The 15,583-nt window shown below is 47.3% G+C and overlaps 1 protein-coding gene across 3 annotated transcripts in view; it reads right to left on the minus strand.

Moving 5' to 3' along the window:
- Positions 1-14,531, minus strand: part of MBTPS1 (membrane bound transcription factor peptidase, site 1) — a 53,075-nt gene extending 38,544 nt beyond the window's left edge. For 2 of the 3 annotated variants that reach the window (XM_077891011.1, XM_077891009.1), the window contains exons 1-2: positions 14,377-14,531; positions 348-838 (exon numbers count right to left, since the gene is read on the minus strand). In XM_077891011.1, the coding sequence (XP_077747137.1) occupies positions 348-510 (163 nt within the window). In that variant the 5' untranslated portion in view covers positions 511-838; positions 14,377-14,531. The remainder of the gene's footprint in view (positions 1-347; positions 839-14,376) is intronic. The other variant, XM_077891010.1, reaches the window with a different exon arrangement.
- Between the last annotated feature and the right edge of the window lie 1,052 nt (positions 14,532-15,583).

A 15,583-nucleotide genomic window follows, 5' to 3' on the forward strand; every position in this document is an offset into this window, starting at 1 on the left:
TATTTTACTGAAATAGTAAGAAAATTTAGAGTGGATCAGAGAAGACTATGGGTTTATTCACATCTGGTCACCTCAGCTTCAGCACCTCCCCACTCCTCACTCTCAGCAACTACAATGGCACCTGTTCCATAGAATCAGGTTTTAGGAAGTAATTCAGAATGCCGATGTCCTTGCCTCACAGAAGCTACCTATACCAGGAGAGCAAACTTCAGCAGAGTAAACATCCAAGCGCTGTGTGCTTGCCTCATTTGAAATTTATGTAGAAAAGAGGGAAATCTCTTTTTTGGCAAAAGCTACTAAAGTTTAAAAAAAAAAAATGGGGAGGGGGACTAAAATAATATCATTACCATATTCCACAACCGTTGAGGAGAATTCCACCTTCAATGTCAGGTGGGAACAGCCAGGGCACGGGGCCTTTTCGAAAGATGTCTTCTCCAATCTGTCACCCAGATGTTTCTTCCCACAGAGCAAAACTACTAGCAGGAGCAGCCAGATGTTGACAAGCTTCATGGTCGTAAGTAAATATGGTCATAAAATCGCATAAATTCAAATCACACTTTTTTCTTCCTTGATTATAAGTTAATTTTTGTTTCAGCAAAAAGCTGAAACATCATTGATTAGCCATTTTACAGTCTTGTCCAACGTAAATAAAAGTTAAATTTCATGGCCTTTTGTGGTTTGGCCTGGAAAGAGGCTTTCATTTCTTTCTTCGTTTCTTCTCCATCTTGGGCCTCGGGCTCCTCTCACTCTGGCCCAGACAACTGAGTCCTACACTCCATCTGCAGCACAGAAACACAGTGCAGCGGGGCGAGCAGTCACTCTGGGAGCTGTGAGTGGTCTACAAAACAAAGCGAGCCAGGCAGGAGTCAGTGCTACCATAGGCCAGAGGGCCACAAAGATGCCCATTTAGACGATGAGACAGACTGCTGCAGCTCAGGCATGAAACACCTTATTATTTCTCTATCTCGTTACTCCTCACTTCTCTCCGGGGAGAAAGCATTTTAAGACAGCTTCAAAAATAAGAAAGGATACAATAAATAGAAAAGCTGAGCATAACCAACGATGCCAGGAATACTGAGCCCCCGAGCAGCCAGAGAGGAGGGATCCTGGTCCTGCACTTCCCCTCCTCTGCTTCTACCTCAGATTCTCTATTCTCATCATTTGTAAACCGTTGTCTCCAGGGCTCTTCTCCAATAGCACTTTAATTATTTTTTAAGTAGGCACCATACCCAGCGTGAAGCCCATCGTGGGGCTTTAACCCATAGCCCTGAGATCTTTTTCTTTTTCTTTTTTTTAGATTTTATGTATTTATTCATGAGACACACAGAAAGAGAGGCAGAGACACAGGCAGAGAGAGAAGCAGGCTCCTCGCAGGAAACCTGATGCGGGACTCGATCCCCACACTGGGATCACATGCTGAGCTGAAGGCAGACACTCAACCACGGAGCCACCCAAGCATTCCAGCCCTGAGATCTTTAACCCATGACCCTGAGATCAAGATCTGAGCTGAGACCAAGAGTCGGGACAGCTTAACCGACTGAGCCACCCAAGCATCCCTCCAACAGCAGTGTAATTCGCCATAAATTTTACCAAATCTTCAGGCAAAAGCTTGGTAAACATCCTCACTTTCTACTATAAAATAATACCTAAGAACAAACTAATTTCCATACAGGTCAAATCCTTGCCACTTTCTTTTAGAGAAACTATACTTTAAAACTATTCAAACTACACCTTTCAGATTTTGAAATAGTTCCTGCGAAGAGAACATAGAAGGGTCATCAAATTTATTTTACATGAAGCCTCACCTTAAAGAAATCTCACCCACTAAATAGGTTATAAAACCAGATTACTTCTTTACTGGAAGCAATATAAGAGAACAGTTTGCGAGATACACTGCTGCCAAAGAAAAGTGTTATCTGAGTGTTAAATTACACATGGGCACAGATACCTTTCAAGCACCTGAATGGCATGAAAACTGATCATTCTTCACAATGAAAAAAGGAATGAAAAAAGGAGCAGTTAAAAAAAAAAAAAAAAAAAAAGACGCTGACTGTAGAGTGTCCAGAAAAATCTGTTGCACTGATCCCACCAGAAACATAAATAATCCAGCAAGGGAAACACAAATCAATGAAACAAGATGGCCTTACACTGCTAACTTGTTTCTAAAAAGAAAACACTTAAAAAAATAAAAATAAAAAAATAAAAAGAAAACACTTAGGACCAGGAGTCCATGAGGTAACAAATTATCAAAACCCTTTCTTCTGGCAGAAGCTGGTGCTTTAGAGTAACAAAAACTTTGTGGTTTCTGTAACTATTGATATGTGTGTCTATACACAGGAAAACACCCATAAAGTTAGAGTACTTAAAAAAGTTTGAAAGGTTAGTTTTTAGGACTTCACTGCTATAACAACACACAGTCGGGGATGCCTGGATGGCTAGGTGGTTGAGGGGCATGATCCTGGAGTCCCAGGATCAAGTCCCACATCAGGCTCCCTGCATGGAGCCTGCTTCTCCCTCTGCCTGTGTCTCTGCCTCTCTCTGTGTGTCTCTCATAAATAAATAAATAAAATCTTTTTTTTTTTAATAAATAAAATCTTTATAAAAATGTGTAATAACACACAATTCTGAAAAGCACGGCTTCTCTGGCACTGGAGACTAAGATTGGATGAATGGAGCTTGTCGGATGGAAATGAAATTTTAAAAGTTATTTCCATGCCAACGTAAAGAACAACACTGAAAATACTAACCATGAAAACAAATTAAAACCAAAAATCAGAACAGAAAGATCAAAGAACAGCAACAACAGGGTACACTGAAAAAGACACTCCAACATATTTCACAGCAACCCACTTGGGAGTCCCAATTTTTTCTGTTTATATTTGATACTTGCAGGAATGGGGTATCCCAGAATACAATCACATGAAGCACATACCTTCCTTAATTATAGTATGAGTGGTCATAGGAGATAAAGCTCATCACTGATGAGGTCTGTTATATTAAATGAACTTAAATCTAAAAAATATTTATTTATATTTAAAGATTTTATTTATTCATAAGAGACACAGAGAGAGAGGCAGACACAGGCAGAGGGAGAAGCAGGCTCCATGCAGGAAGCCCGACGTGGGACTTGATCCCGGGACTCCAGGATCATGCCCTGGGCAGAAGGCAGGTACTAAACTGCTGAGCCAGGGATCCCTGGGTGGCGCAGCGGTTTGGCGCCTGCCTTTGGCTCAGGGCGCGATCCTGGGGACCCGGGATCGAATCCCACGTCAGGCTTCCAGTGCATGGAGCCTGCTTCTCCCTCTGCCTGTGTCTCTGCCTCTCTCTCTCTCTCTCTGTGACTATCATAAATTAAAAAAATAAAAAATAAAAAAAATAAAAAATAAAAAAAAATAAACTGCTGAGCCAGCAAGGCATCCCTCTAAAAAAGATTTAAACAGGTCTCTCAGTCAAGGCAAGTTGTTTTTTTTTTTTTTTAATTTATTTATTCATGAGAGAGAGAGAGAGAGAGAGAGAGGCGCAGAGACACAGGCAGAGGGATAAGCAGGCTCCATGCAGGGAGCCTGATGTGGGACTTGATCCCGGGTCTCCAGGATCACGCTCTGGGCTGAAGTCGGCGCTAAACCGCTGAGCCACCCAGGCTGCCCTCAAGGCAAGTTAAAAAATAATAATAATAAATGGAAGAAATCTCTTAAGTTCTTCTGCCTGGAGCTAAATAATCTACTACATATTTGCATTACATGTAACAAATATTAGCAAGTGATACTAGTAAGCAAATCTTAGACCTTACTGTGTCAGATCAATTTTATTAAACTTGCTCCAAAATAATTCGCACACAGGTACAGACAGCGACCTCATACTGTGGCCTGTGCAGAAGAGATGGATGACATTGTCCTACAACTGGGCCAGGAGACAGACTTCGTAAGACAGAGAAATAGGAAGAAAAGGTTAGGGGGTTTTTAAACTTTAAAGATGCCTAAGATAGTCAAGATAATAAAATTTTGGGAGTTCTCTCCCAAACAGAAAAATGTAATTTTTTAGGTTTTTGAAAACAGGACACTGCAATAGCACTAAGACAGTCTCTCTTAATTTATGTATTAAATCACACCATTTTATATTACATTTACCAAGTCTCTAAGATGTGATCCAGCAAAGAAGCTGACAATAAACACAAACAGCTAACCAAAGTGCAAGAAAACACCAAAGGCGGGGCACACATGCAGGGCCAGGACATTACACTGAGAGCTGTTCTGGGTCAAACAGGAGGCTTCTGCTGATGACAGGGATGGCAGCCAGCTCTGGCAGACCCTGAGCTGGTAGGACCGGAAGTAGGGAAATAAGGAAGAAGTGGAGCAGCCTAAACAAAGCTACATCAGAGACCAGAAAAAACCAGGATGTATGTAAAGGATCTGCCAGCCATCCTCATGAGGAGGGAGGCCACGGGACACCAATCTGGAGGTGGAGAGATGGTGGGAAGCAGGCTCCTCAAGCAGGTACAAACTGCACGGACCATGCAGGAAGCAATGGGAATGGGGTATGCAGATAAAACAGCCGGGTGGGGCTGCTGAGCAGCTCTACTCACTGGCCCGACTCCTTTACAGTGCAAGGCCGGAGAGCCAGGTACTGGACAGGCAGCACAAACACAGCAGCAAACCAAACCCACCCCAGCCAGGCCCACCAGGCAGAGTACTGCGGGCACTGGGGCAGCTGAGCCCCTGCTTCGTGTAAGGGAAGGAGAGAAGCCTGTGAGGCTGGAGCAGGGTGAAGGATGCAGAAATCAGAAGCCAAATGGGAGAAGTGACAGATGCGGAGACAGGCCAGGGAGGGCCTGGCAGGTCAGAGGAAGGACCCTCAGCTTTTACTCCAAATGGGAGGAAAAGCAGGATCTGAGCAGAGGGGTGACCCAAACCAGGGGGTCAGGTCACAGTAACTAGCTTGCTCCGGCTTCTGGGTGGAAGGGGGGGGGTACAGCCGATGCAGGAGACCGACTGGAAGGCCCCTGTGATGATGGGGGCTCAAGCCAGGCTGAGGCAGGAGGGATGATGGGGGTGGCGAGACAATCTGCTGACAGCCAGATTTGGGAGGTGCATATGTGAGGAGCCAAGGACATCAAAGCCTTTCACCTCAACACAGATGGCATCTGCCCATCTGAGATGGAGAAGGTGCAGGAAGAGCTGGTTTGGGGAACACCAGCAGGTACCGTGCTCTGACCATGTGAAAACTAGAGCAAGCATTAGTGCTGGGAATGCATGGTTCAGGGCAGAAAGGAATAGTAAGGTCAAAAGACCCCAAAATCTGGGGAGAAATAATTTCCATAATAAACAGGTCAGTTGAAAGAGATTGCTGGTTTAGTAATTAAAAGGTTCAGACAAAAGAGCAAATAGCAGCCTGCCCCAGCCTTCAAATCCACCAGTGGCTGGAAGGCACTTCCAAGTAGAAAAATCCCCATAGTTATCCTATGGGGATAACTGTCAGGTTGGAAATAATGGGACAAGGAGATACCTCTCAGTTTTATTTGGATACAGGTGACCTACTCACATTCTTTGAAGGTGAACTAAAATCTAGGTTCTAAGAAGACAGGCTCCTAAAGACCCAAGGCTGCTAAAAAATTCTGACAAGATACTGAAGTTTCTATGCTCTCCCAATCCCAGAATAAGAGGGCTTCAAAATACAAATTTGCTTTGGAGAAAACAAAAATGCCACCAGGGGTGCAAAGGCTGGTGAATGATGCCATGGGCACTGGGATCAGATCAACCACTATACCACTGGCCTATTTTAAAGACAGCCAGGCCCCACTGACTACTCCCCCTGGGGCTTTATTTTATTTTATTTTATTTATTCATTTATTTATTTATTGAGAGAGAGAGAGAGAGAGAGAGAGAGGCAGAGACACAGGTAGAGGGAGAAGCAGGCTCCATGCAGGGAGCCCCACACAGGACTTGATCCCAGGTCTCCAGAACCACCCTGGACTGAAGGCGGCGCTAAACCACTGAGCCACCCGGGCTGCCCCCCCTTCCCCCCCACCCCTGCCCCTGCCCGGGGGCTTTAAAGAGACGGAACTACCCTTGCCTAAAACATCCACTCACCTATGTCAACAATGGATATCCTTCTTCCGGCCCCATCTCCCACTACACAAGGCAAACCTGCTGAGCATTTCCCCCCAAGACAGCTTCACCATCTAGTGAGAAGCATGGAGGCAGCAATGAGTACAGAGCAGGTAAATAAAGACACAGACATATACCAACAGGAAAAGAAACACTTTTTAACAAGAGCTCTACCTTTCCTTTTCTTCCTCCCTTTCTGAACAATTCAGCTGCTGAGGGCAAGAAGGTTGGGTGCTGGTGGAGACCCACAGTGGCCTGGGGTGGGGTGATGGCATCCTGAGAGGGTGAGGAAGGTGTGCAGAGCAGAGGTACCCGGTGACAGTGTTGGAGCCTAAGTGGGGTGACGGCAGTGAAAACAGGAAATTGATTTGATCAATCAAATATTTCCAGATAACAGGCTGCAGCTTTCTCACTGCCAGAAAAGGAAGTCACAGGTATGAAAAAGGAAAAAAACCTTAAAGATCTATGCAGGATCAGACTGAACTTGGAAATACTGGTGTGAACTCCAGGTTCTCAATATATGGGACAGACAGGTAAAAACGAACAAATGGAAGCATGTGTACATACATACACACACAAACACACGTACATTTCCTAGCTCTGCCTACTGCAAGGACACAGGAGTAGTGACAGCCCAACAGGAGGGAGCCCATCTTGTTTCCAGAACTTTGTTGTTTTTTTTTTTTAAGATTTTATTTATTTATTCATAGAGACACACACAGAGAGAGGCAGAGACACAGGCAGAGGGAGAAGCAGGCACCATGCAGAAAGCCCGACGTGGGACTCGATCCCAGGGTCTCCAGGATCAGGCCCTGGGCTGCAGGCGGTGCTAAACCGCTGCGCCACCAGGGCTGCCCATCTTTTTTTTTTTTTTTTTTTTTAAAGATTTACTTTAAAGATTTTTAAAGATTTTTAAATTGTTTTTTTAAAGATTTACTTATTCATTTGAGAGAGAGAGAGAGAGAGACAGGCTCACATGAGCGGGAGAGAAAAACTCAAGCAGACACCGTGCTGAGTGCAGAACCCAATGTGGGGCTTGACGAGCCAAAGGTCAGACTTGAGCTGAAACCAAGAGTCCAAGGCTTTAACTGACTGCACCACCCAGGAACCTCCTCAGAACTAGTTTTCTAAATGCCATTCTTCACTGCAAGAAATCAGGCTCCTTGGAGACACGGCTAGCTCCAGGTGAGTGGGCAGGTAAGTCTGGAGCATCTTGTGCCAGAAAGTGAGAAAGCACTCAAAGAATAATGGGAGTGTGTCTGAGGAACACAGAGGCCAGCGTGGAACAAACTGAGCACCAACATAAATAACGAAAGTAACATGTTAACCCACCAAAGAAAATATAAAACAAGAATCCACAATAACATTTACAAATAAAATAAACTGAAAGTTTGAAGAAGCAGCCAGTGTCAGTTGTGGGGTTCCTGCCAAAGATGTACAACTGTAATCACATCATGAGGAAACATCAGAACCCAATCAAGGGACATTCTTCAAAATAAACTGGTCTGGAATTTTCAAAATTACCAAGGTAACGAAAGCCAAGGAATGGCTGAGACACAGCTCCAGACGGAAGGAGACGCAGGAGACGTGACCGGTAACTGAACTCGAGGTTCTCCACTAGATCCCTTTGCTGTGAAGACATTGCTGGAACACTGGCAAACCTGAATGGGGACTGCCTGGGAGGAGAGAGCAAGGGTGTATCAAGACTAATTTCCTGATCTGAAGGCTGTGCTCTGATTATGTAAGGAGGACTTTGCTTGCAGGAAATGCCCAGTGAAGTATTGAGGGATAATGGGTATCAGGTCTTCAAGGTACTTTCAAAAAGTTCAGAGGACGAAAAAAGGCTTTGTGCTGTTCTTGGAACCTTTCTGGTGGGTTGAAATCATTTCCAAAATATGCACAAAATAAAAAAGTTTTGTATTTAGTCTCAGCGGCTGGGAATGAATGAGAAGGAGGGGAGAATTAAATTTTGAAAATTGGTGGGGAGGACAATTTTAGCCTCTTTCCTGATAATCAGTCTGAGCGGCCCCCTGTGTGCACGACCAGACTAAATACCATGTCAGACAGACTCACACACACACGTCAACGGTTACACAGAATGACATCCCAACAGCCCAACTGACGGGACTGAGCTGCTCACAGTGAAATTCAAACTCATTCTTTTTTTTTTTTTTTTTTTTTTAATTTTTATTTATTTATGATAGTTACAGAGAGAGAGAGAGAGAGAGAGAGGCAGAGACACAGGCAGAGGGAGAAGCAGGCTCCATGCACCGGGAGCCCGATGTGGGATTCGATCCCGGGTCTCCAGGATCACGCCCTGGGCCAAAGGCAGGCGCCAAACCGCTGCGCCACCAGGGATCCCTCAAACTCATTCTAATGAATTGACAGGACCCCTGAGGAGATTCATGGTAAAGTAAATTTCTATTAAAATTGAAGTGTTAAAAAAAAAAAAAAAAGCTGAAGTGTTTCCACAATTTACATAAGAACAATCAAGGAACTTCTTGAAAACTGAAGTATAATTGACACAGAATACCCTATTAGCTTCAGGCATACATCATACTGCTTTGATACGGTCATGAGTTGGGAATGGTCCCCCTAGTCTGGTTACCAGCTATCACTATACGATGACGTTATTACAGTGCAAGCTGAGCCTGACTCCCCCTGACTTCCGTATAACTGGATGTCTGGACCCCTTAATCCCCTTCAGCTATTTCTCCTGCTCCTCAACCCCTCCCCACGCTGGCAATCAGTAGTTTCTTATATCCAACTGCTTCTATTTGTTAGTCAAAATCAAGTAATAGTGTGAGAGACATACATGGAGACACCAACATGAAACACAAATTTGTTTAAGAATCCAATCTGGGATCCCTGGGTGGTGCAGCGGTTTGGCGCCTGCCTTTGGCCCAGGGCGCAATCCTGAAGACCCGGGATCGAATCCCACATCGGGCTCCCGGTGCGTGGAGCCTGCTTCTCCCTCTGCCTGTGTCTCTGCCTCTCTCTCTCTCTCTGTGACTATCACAAATAAATAAAAATTAAAAAAAAAAAGTTAAAAAAAAAGAATCCAATCCAATAAACTGAGGAATCTCATATGTTGCTAAAGATTGTAAAAAAAAAAAAAAAAAAAAACTCACGTTACCTTTTATTTTTAAGATTTTATTTATTTATTCATGAGACACACACACACACACACACAGAAAGAGGCAGAGACACAAGCAGGCTCCATGCAGGGAACCCGACATGGGACTTGATCCCAGGTCCCCAGGATCAGGCCCTGGGCTGACAGTGGCACCAAACCGCTGAGCCACTCGGGCGGCCCTCCTGTTACCTTTTAGAAGGGTCATTTACCAACATGCATTATAAAAGCCTTAAAAATGGAAGTAAAACCCTTTCCTAATAAATCCAGCAATAACAAAAACTAGCACACGGAGCATTTATCCCGTGACAGACACTATTCCAAGCAATTTGCACGTATTAACTCACTGAATCTTCACAATCTGTGACTAAACCCCACTTTCAGATGAAAACACGAAGGCACCCAGGATTGGGGGTCGGTGGGGGGGGGTACCCATCACCATGCCTGGGGCCATGTGGCAGTGAGTGAGAAAGCTGGACTGGGAACTTGAGCAGTCTGGCATGGAGACCACACTCTTAAGAGGTAAGTTACCCTGCTTTTCTAAAATCTCTCCTAGAGAGGAACCTGGGTGGATCAGTCTTTTAAGCATCTGACTCTCGGTTTTGGCTCAGGTCATATTCTCAGGGTCATGGGACTGAGCCCCCAGTCAGGCTCCACACTCAGCCTGGAGTCGGCTTGAGACTCTCTCGCCCCATCTCCCGCTGCCCCTCCCCCCAGCTCACAAGTACATGCATGCTTTAAAATAAATCTTTAAAAAAAAAAAAAAAATCTTCCCTTGAAATTCATTCCATAAAAGTGTGAATCTGAAAGCATACAATGATTTGCACCCAAAATTATAACTGGGAAAAATTAGAGACCATCTAAATGTACAACAGGAGACTGGCTAATTAACTAATTAACCCATACTATGGAAGAATGCTGTGTAGCAATTTCAAATTATGTCCTCTGGGAGCTTGAATAATGGTCCCCCAAAGATATCCACATCCTTATCCCCAAAACCTGTAAATGTTACTTTATATGGCCAAAGAAATTTTGCAGGTATGATTAAACTAAGGATCTTGAGATGGGGAGGGTAGTCTGGACTATTCCGATGGGACCAATGTAATTACAAGTCTTTACAAGAGGGAGGCAGGCCCACCGAGCTACTCCACTGGCAGCAGGAGAGGAGATGATGGAAGCCAGAAACTGAGGTAATCAGAGAAAGAGGCCAGGAGCCTAAGTACACAGGTGCCCCTAGAAACCGAAAAAGAGAAGGAAACAATCTCTCCTGTAGCCTTCATAAGGAATGAAGTCCTGCCGACACCTTGACGTCAGCCCAGTGAGATTGATTTTGGACTACTGACCTCTAGAACTGAAAGGTAATAAATTGGTACTGTTTTAAACCACGAAGTTTGTAGAAATTTGTTAGAGCAGCCATAGGTCTTGAACATATTTCCCAAAGAATATGGGGAAATATTAGTGCAATATTAAGTAAAACAGTTCATGGATCCAAGTTTCGATTTTTAAATCATGCATCTATTTGCACAGAGGAAAAAGAACAGGAAAAGATCTCTGCCTCAAGGTAACAGTGGTCCTACCTCTCAATGCTATCGGTACAAGGAGTTATTTTCTTAGTTCTAGCCATTTACATTTTTACAAAAAGCCTATGTTACACTTTCATAATTAGATGAAATATAATTAGATAAAATATCCTTAAAATAAATCTTATAGGGACGCCTGGGTGGCTCAGAGATTGAGCATCTGCCTGTGGCTCAGGGCGTGATCCCAGGTCTAGGGATGGAGTCCCACATAGGTTTCCCTGTGAGAAGCCTGCTTCTCCGTCAGTCTATGTCTCTGCCTCTCTCTGTGTCTCTCATGAATAAATAGAATCTTCAAAAAAATAAATCTTATAGAAAAACAAATTTTCTGGTAAGATAGTGACACAAAGATTCAAAGTATTAAAGATTTTGTTTTTTAAAAAACAATCTTATTTTTAAGTAATCTCTAAGATGCCTAAAATGGGGTTCGAACTCATGACCCTGAGATCAAATCACACACTGCACCAACGGAGACAGCAAGGGACCCCAAAGATTTGCTTTTATCTGTACATATAGTAGAGCTTAAAAGGGATCTATTTCCTAGGAATTGTGTTAAAAAATCTGTGTCTACCTTAGAGCTCCAGGGCAAGTTTTTTGCTCATTCAGTCTGAACAGGCTTATCATGCACCGTATCATCTACTTACAGGGCCCAGTCAGGGCTGTTACTAGATCCACTGTTTACTGGACTTAATTTTTATAATTTTTTTTATGTAGAAGACCTGGTGATCTTTCCATACAAAGGTACATCTTAAAAGATGGTATTTGTACAATTATGGATTTTCTGTATGCCTCTAACACAGGTATAATAAAACCAAAAAATATTTGACATCAAATCCAAAATGGAAAATAAACAGTTCAAACAATATACACCAGGAAGAAGATTTTTTTGAGCTATGTGTAAAAAGGAGAGCAAGTAGAGGAAATGTGTAACCTGGGCAAACAACTGGTCTGACGACTAACATTCCTTGCAGCTCTGAGGTTTTTCTACTTTGCATTATAAAAGCATATCACTTAGATTCGAATTCTGGGCATAGCTAAGATATATCCGAAATCCTTTCTCTACAAATAAGAACACTTTTCAGGGGAGAGAAAATTACTTGTATCACCAATAGTCACCTAATTATGCAGACACGCCAGCTTTTTTAAATGAACTTTTACTGAAATAGCTCCAGAGAAAACTGAATTGTGTTTAGGTCATGGAAGGGTAGCATTCAGTTCAATTAAACATTGTCTATAAAAGTACCACTTTTGTAACTAATCGCATACTTGGCTGTACTACCATTGTTTAATCCGCTAACATTTAACCAAAGCCGGACTGCACTATCTTGAAATATAAAGGTGTATTCTTCCGCCTGACTGAACCATTCCTTCTGGCACATTCTGTCCATTAGTAGGTTTTGTAAGGGGACAAAACAAATAATTCAGCCCAAAGAGTCAACAGTGTCAGAGTGAGGAGGTACTGGGTTACACTGTCCTTTCGCAGGTGCTCTGCCCGTCTCCTTACTCTCCTGATCCTTCAGCCGTCCAGTACTGGCTAGCTGCACCAGGTAGGCACCTCACACTCCGCACTTGCCTCATTTTACTGAAACTCATTTCCTTAGGCAAAGACATCAGATTAATATATCTAGGTAAGAGATCTCTGCAGTACATCAAAACTGATGAGGCCACAGGGAAGGGAACATCGACACGGCTGTTTGTACCAGCTCCTTGGCCTGTCTAGACACAGGCAAGAGGCTGATGGAGACCAAGGTCCCCACCCAAATACCAAACGGAAGGTCTAACCTCCCATCCTTTTCTGTTTTGTTTTTTGAGATTTTATTTGTTCATGAGAGACACAGAGAGAGGCACAGACATAGGGAGAGGCAGAAGCAGGCCCCCTGTGGGGGAGCCTCAGTTTGGACTCCATCCCTGGACACCAGCATCACCACCCGAGCCAAAGGCAGATGCTCAATCTCTGAGCCACCCAGGTGCCCCTACCTCCCATCCCTGATTAATAGTTCAGGTCATCAAGGGTGGGAGGTGTCATATGTTTCCAATAAAACACAAACAACATCTCAACTCTCTCCTGGTGCAAAAAGGCAGGTGCAGTGGACCCCTGGGTGGCGCAGCGGTTTAGCGCCTGCCGTAGGCCCAGGGTGCGATCCTGGAGACCCGGGATCAAGTCCCACGTCGGGCTCCCGGTGCATGGAGCCTGCTTCTCCTTCTGCCTCTGTCTCTGCCTCTCTCTGTGTGTGACTATCATAAATAAATTAATTAAAAAAAAAAAAAGGCAGGTGTAAATCTCCCCCTGAAAGCCCCACATAAGACACTGATGAAAACCTGGGGCAGTTTACCTGTGTTCACACTTCCTAGGTTTTGTTACTCTGTTTGTGACACTTACCTGCCACACAAAAGAGGCGGTGGGAAGGGCAGAGCAGTAACCACCCACCAGGATGATGGAAGATGGGATCAAACAACAAGAATTTGAAGGCAAGGCTAAAAAGTTCTTAGCTAGAGGAGCTCCAACTTGGTCCCATGGGGCCCCAGGTACTTCAACAGCTCTGCCACCACTAACTTACAATTTCTCTTTTTTCACGGATGCGACCAACCCTTGAATATGAGACACACACAGGGAGTGCAACGGGGCGACCTAACGGGCTGGAGTCCCATAAGGCTGCTCTCGGACACCGCGTACAAACCCACCTCAATGAGGTATTCAAAAGACACAAGTCTAGGGAGTCAGAGAGCAGGTTAGTGGTTGCCTGGGGCTGAGGTGGAAAATGGGGAGTGACTGCGCCTGGGCCGGGGCAGGGACCTTTTTGGGGTGTCAGACATGTCCTACAAGTGGGTTGTGGTGATGACTGCACAACTCTGCCTGGCTAACGCACATGGCGGCCAAACACACACACACCCCGGAGGAAGTACACTTAAAGTGACTGAATTTTATGCTATGTAAATTTTAGGTCAACAAAGCTCCGACATAAAAATTTATATAAACAATGTGTTCTGCAGATTAAAAAAAAAGAAAAGTCGGCGAGAATCGGCGCTCCGAGGTGCCCGCTCGTGCACAAACGCAGGGAGACCCTGCAGGGGCATCGGCTCCGCACGCCGCTCGGGACCTCGGGACCTCGGGACCTCGGGACCTCGAGCACGGAGCACGGAGCGCGCGCCCACGGCCGCCCCCGGCCCCCCCCCCCCCCCGGCCGCCCACGGCCCTCCCGGGCTCCCGCCGGACGGGGCACCTCGGCACGCACGGCCCTGGCCGCCGCCGGCACAGCAGGCCCAGACCCGGCCGGGCACAGGACGGGACGGCGCAGCTGCCCACGGCCGCTCAGAGCCCGGCCGCGCGGGGACCCCCGGCTCGCGGCGGCCGCCCCGGACCCCTGGCGCGCGGGGGGCGGGGGGCGGCGAGGCCGGCGCGGGGCTGCGGGGCTGCGGGGCTGCGGGGCTCCCGGGCTCCAGGCGCGCGGAGGCCCCGGGCCCGGCCCCGCCGCCGCACACCCCGCCCTCGGAGCCTGGCGGGGCCGGCCGCACAGGTCGGGGGGAGGCGGCGCGCGGGGCAGCGAGCCGCCGCCTTACCTACCCGCGACCGCCTCAGGCTCGGGGCCGGCGGCCCGGGGATAACGGCGCCTCCGCGGCCAACACGCCTCGCGTCTCCATTCGGGGCTGTTTACTCCCAACTCTCGCGAGACTACGCGACCGGGGCGGGGAGACCGACGGCCGCGACCGCCCCGCCCCCACCCGCCGCTGTGCGTCCCCTGCGTGCCCCGCGCGGACCTGCGTGCGCTCTGGACGCCGGGCGGGGGCCTGCGGGCGGGGGCCGGGGCCGGGGCCGGGGCCGGGAGGGCGGGCGGAGATCTCGCGACACTTGCGGCCCGGGGCGGGGCGGGACGGGAGGTGAGGGGGCGTGGCCAACCTGGCGGGGCGGGGCGGGGCGGGGCTACCCCCGGGGGCGCTGGACCTGCTAGGGCGGCGGCACCTGGGACGCTGGGCCTCGGGGCCCAGGGAGGGCGATCCTGGCGGAACGGCCAGCAGGCCCCGTGAACGCCCGCGGCGGGGCGGCCGGGAGGCGGCCGGGAGGCGGCCCGGAGGCGGCCCGGAGGCGGCCCGGTGCCCTCAGCGCAGGGACGCCGGCCTCCCGCAAAGCGCCCGCGGGGCGTGGACACTAGGATGGCGGGCTGCGCTCTGCCCCCCGGTGAACCGGCCCACACCGGGCGCTGGGTCCCTAGCCGGGGCAGAAAGCATGTTTTTGGCGATACTTTTGAAAAATGATGCGCAGTGCAGTGAGACCTGTTTGTACCTTGTTTGAACCTTCCCCCGCACCCCGCACTCCCTCCATTCTTCGGCCAGACTGACTCGCCACACCCGGCCACACACCACCATCTCGCTCTGATCCTGACCCGGGGGCTCTGATCTAGTTGTACCCGCGCTATTCGCACCTCCCCTTCCTGACCCTAAAGGGGCATTATACCCACCTGACGAAGTGAAGGTTCAATGAGACGCCAATAAACAATGGTGCTTATGGCTAGACCCTCCCCATTCTGAGAGCGCATCAATGTTAGGAACTGCCAGAGAATTCTTGACTTTTTCCCATTGGTAAATCCTCAAAGTTAAGCAGTCCCTGCTGCCACCACGCATTGCGCTTGATCTTCAACTTAACTGTGGTGTCTTAATGTGGAGTAAACTGGCCTAGACCAGGGTTCTTTTAACCCACCTTGAAGTCACTGTACCCCTGAACACATGACCCAACTGTTAGGAACTTAGGTAGGCTAGTGAACTGCCGACACCCC

Source organism: Canis aureus, chromosome 3 (genome assembly GCF_053574225.1).
Source record: "Canis aureus isolate CA01 chromosome 3, VMU_Caureus_v.1.0, whole genome shotgun sequence".
Taxonomy (NCBI): Eukaryota; Metazoa; Chordata; class Mammalia; order Carnivora; family Canidae; genus Canis; species Canis aureus.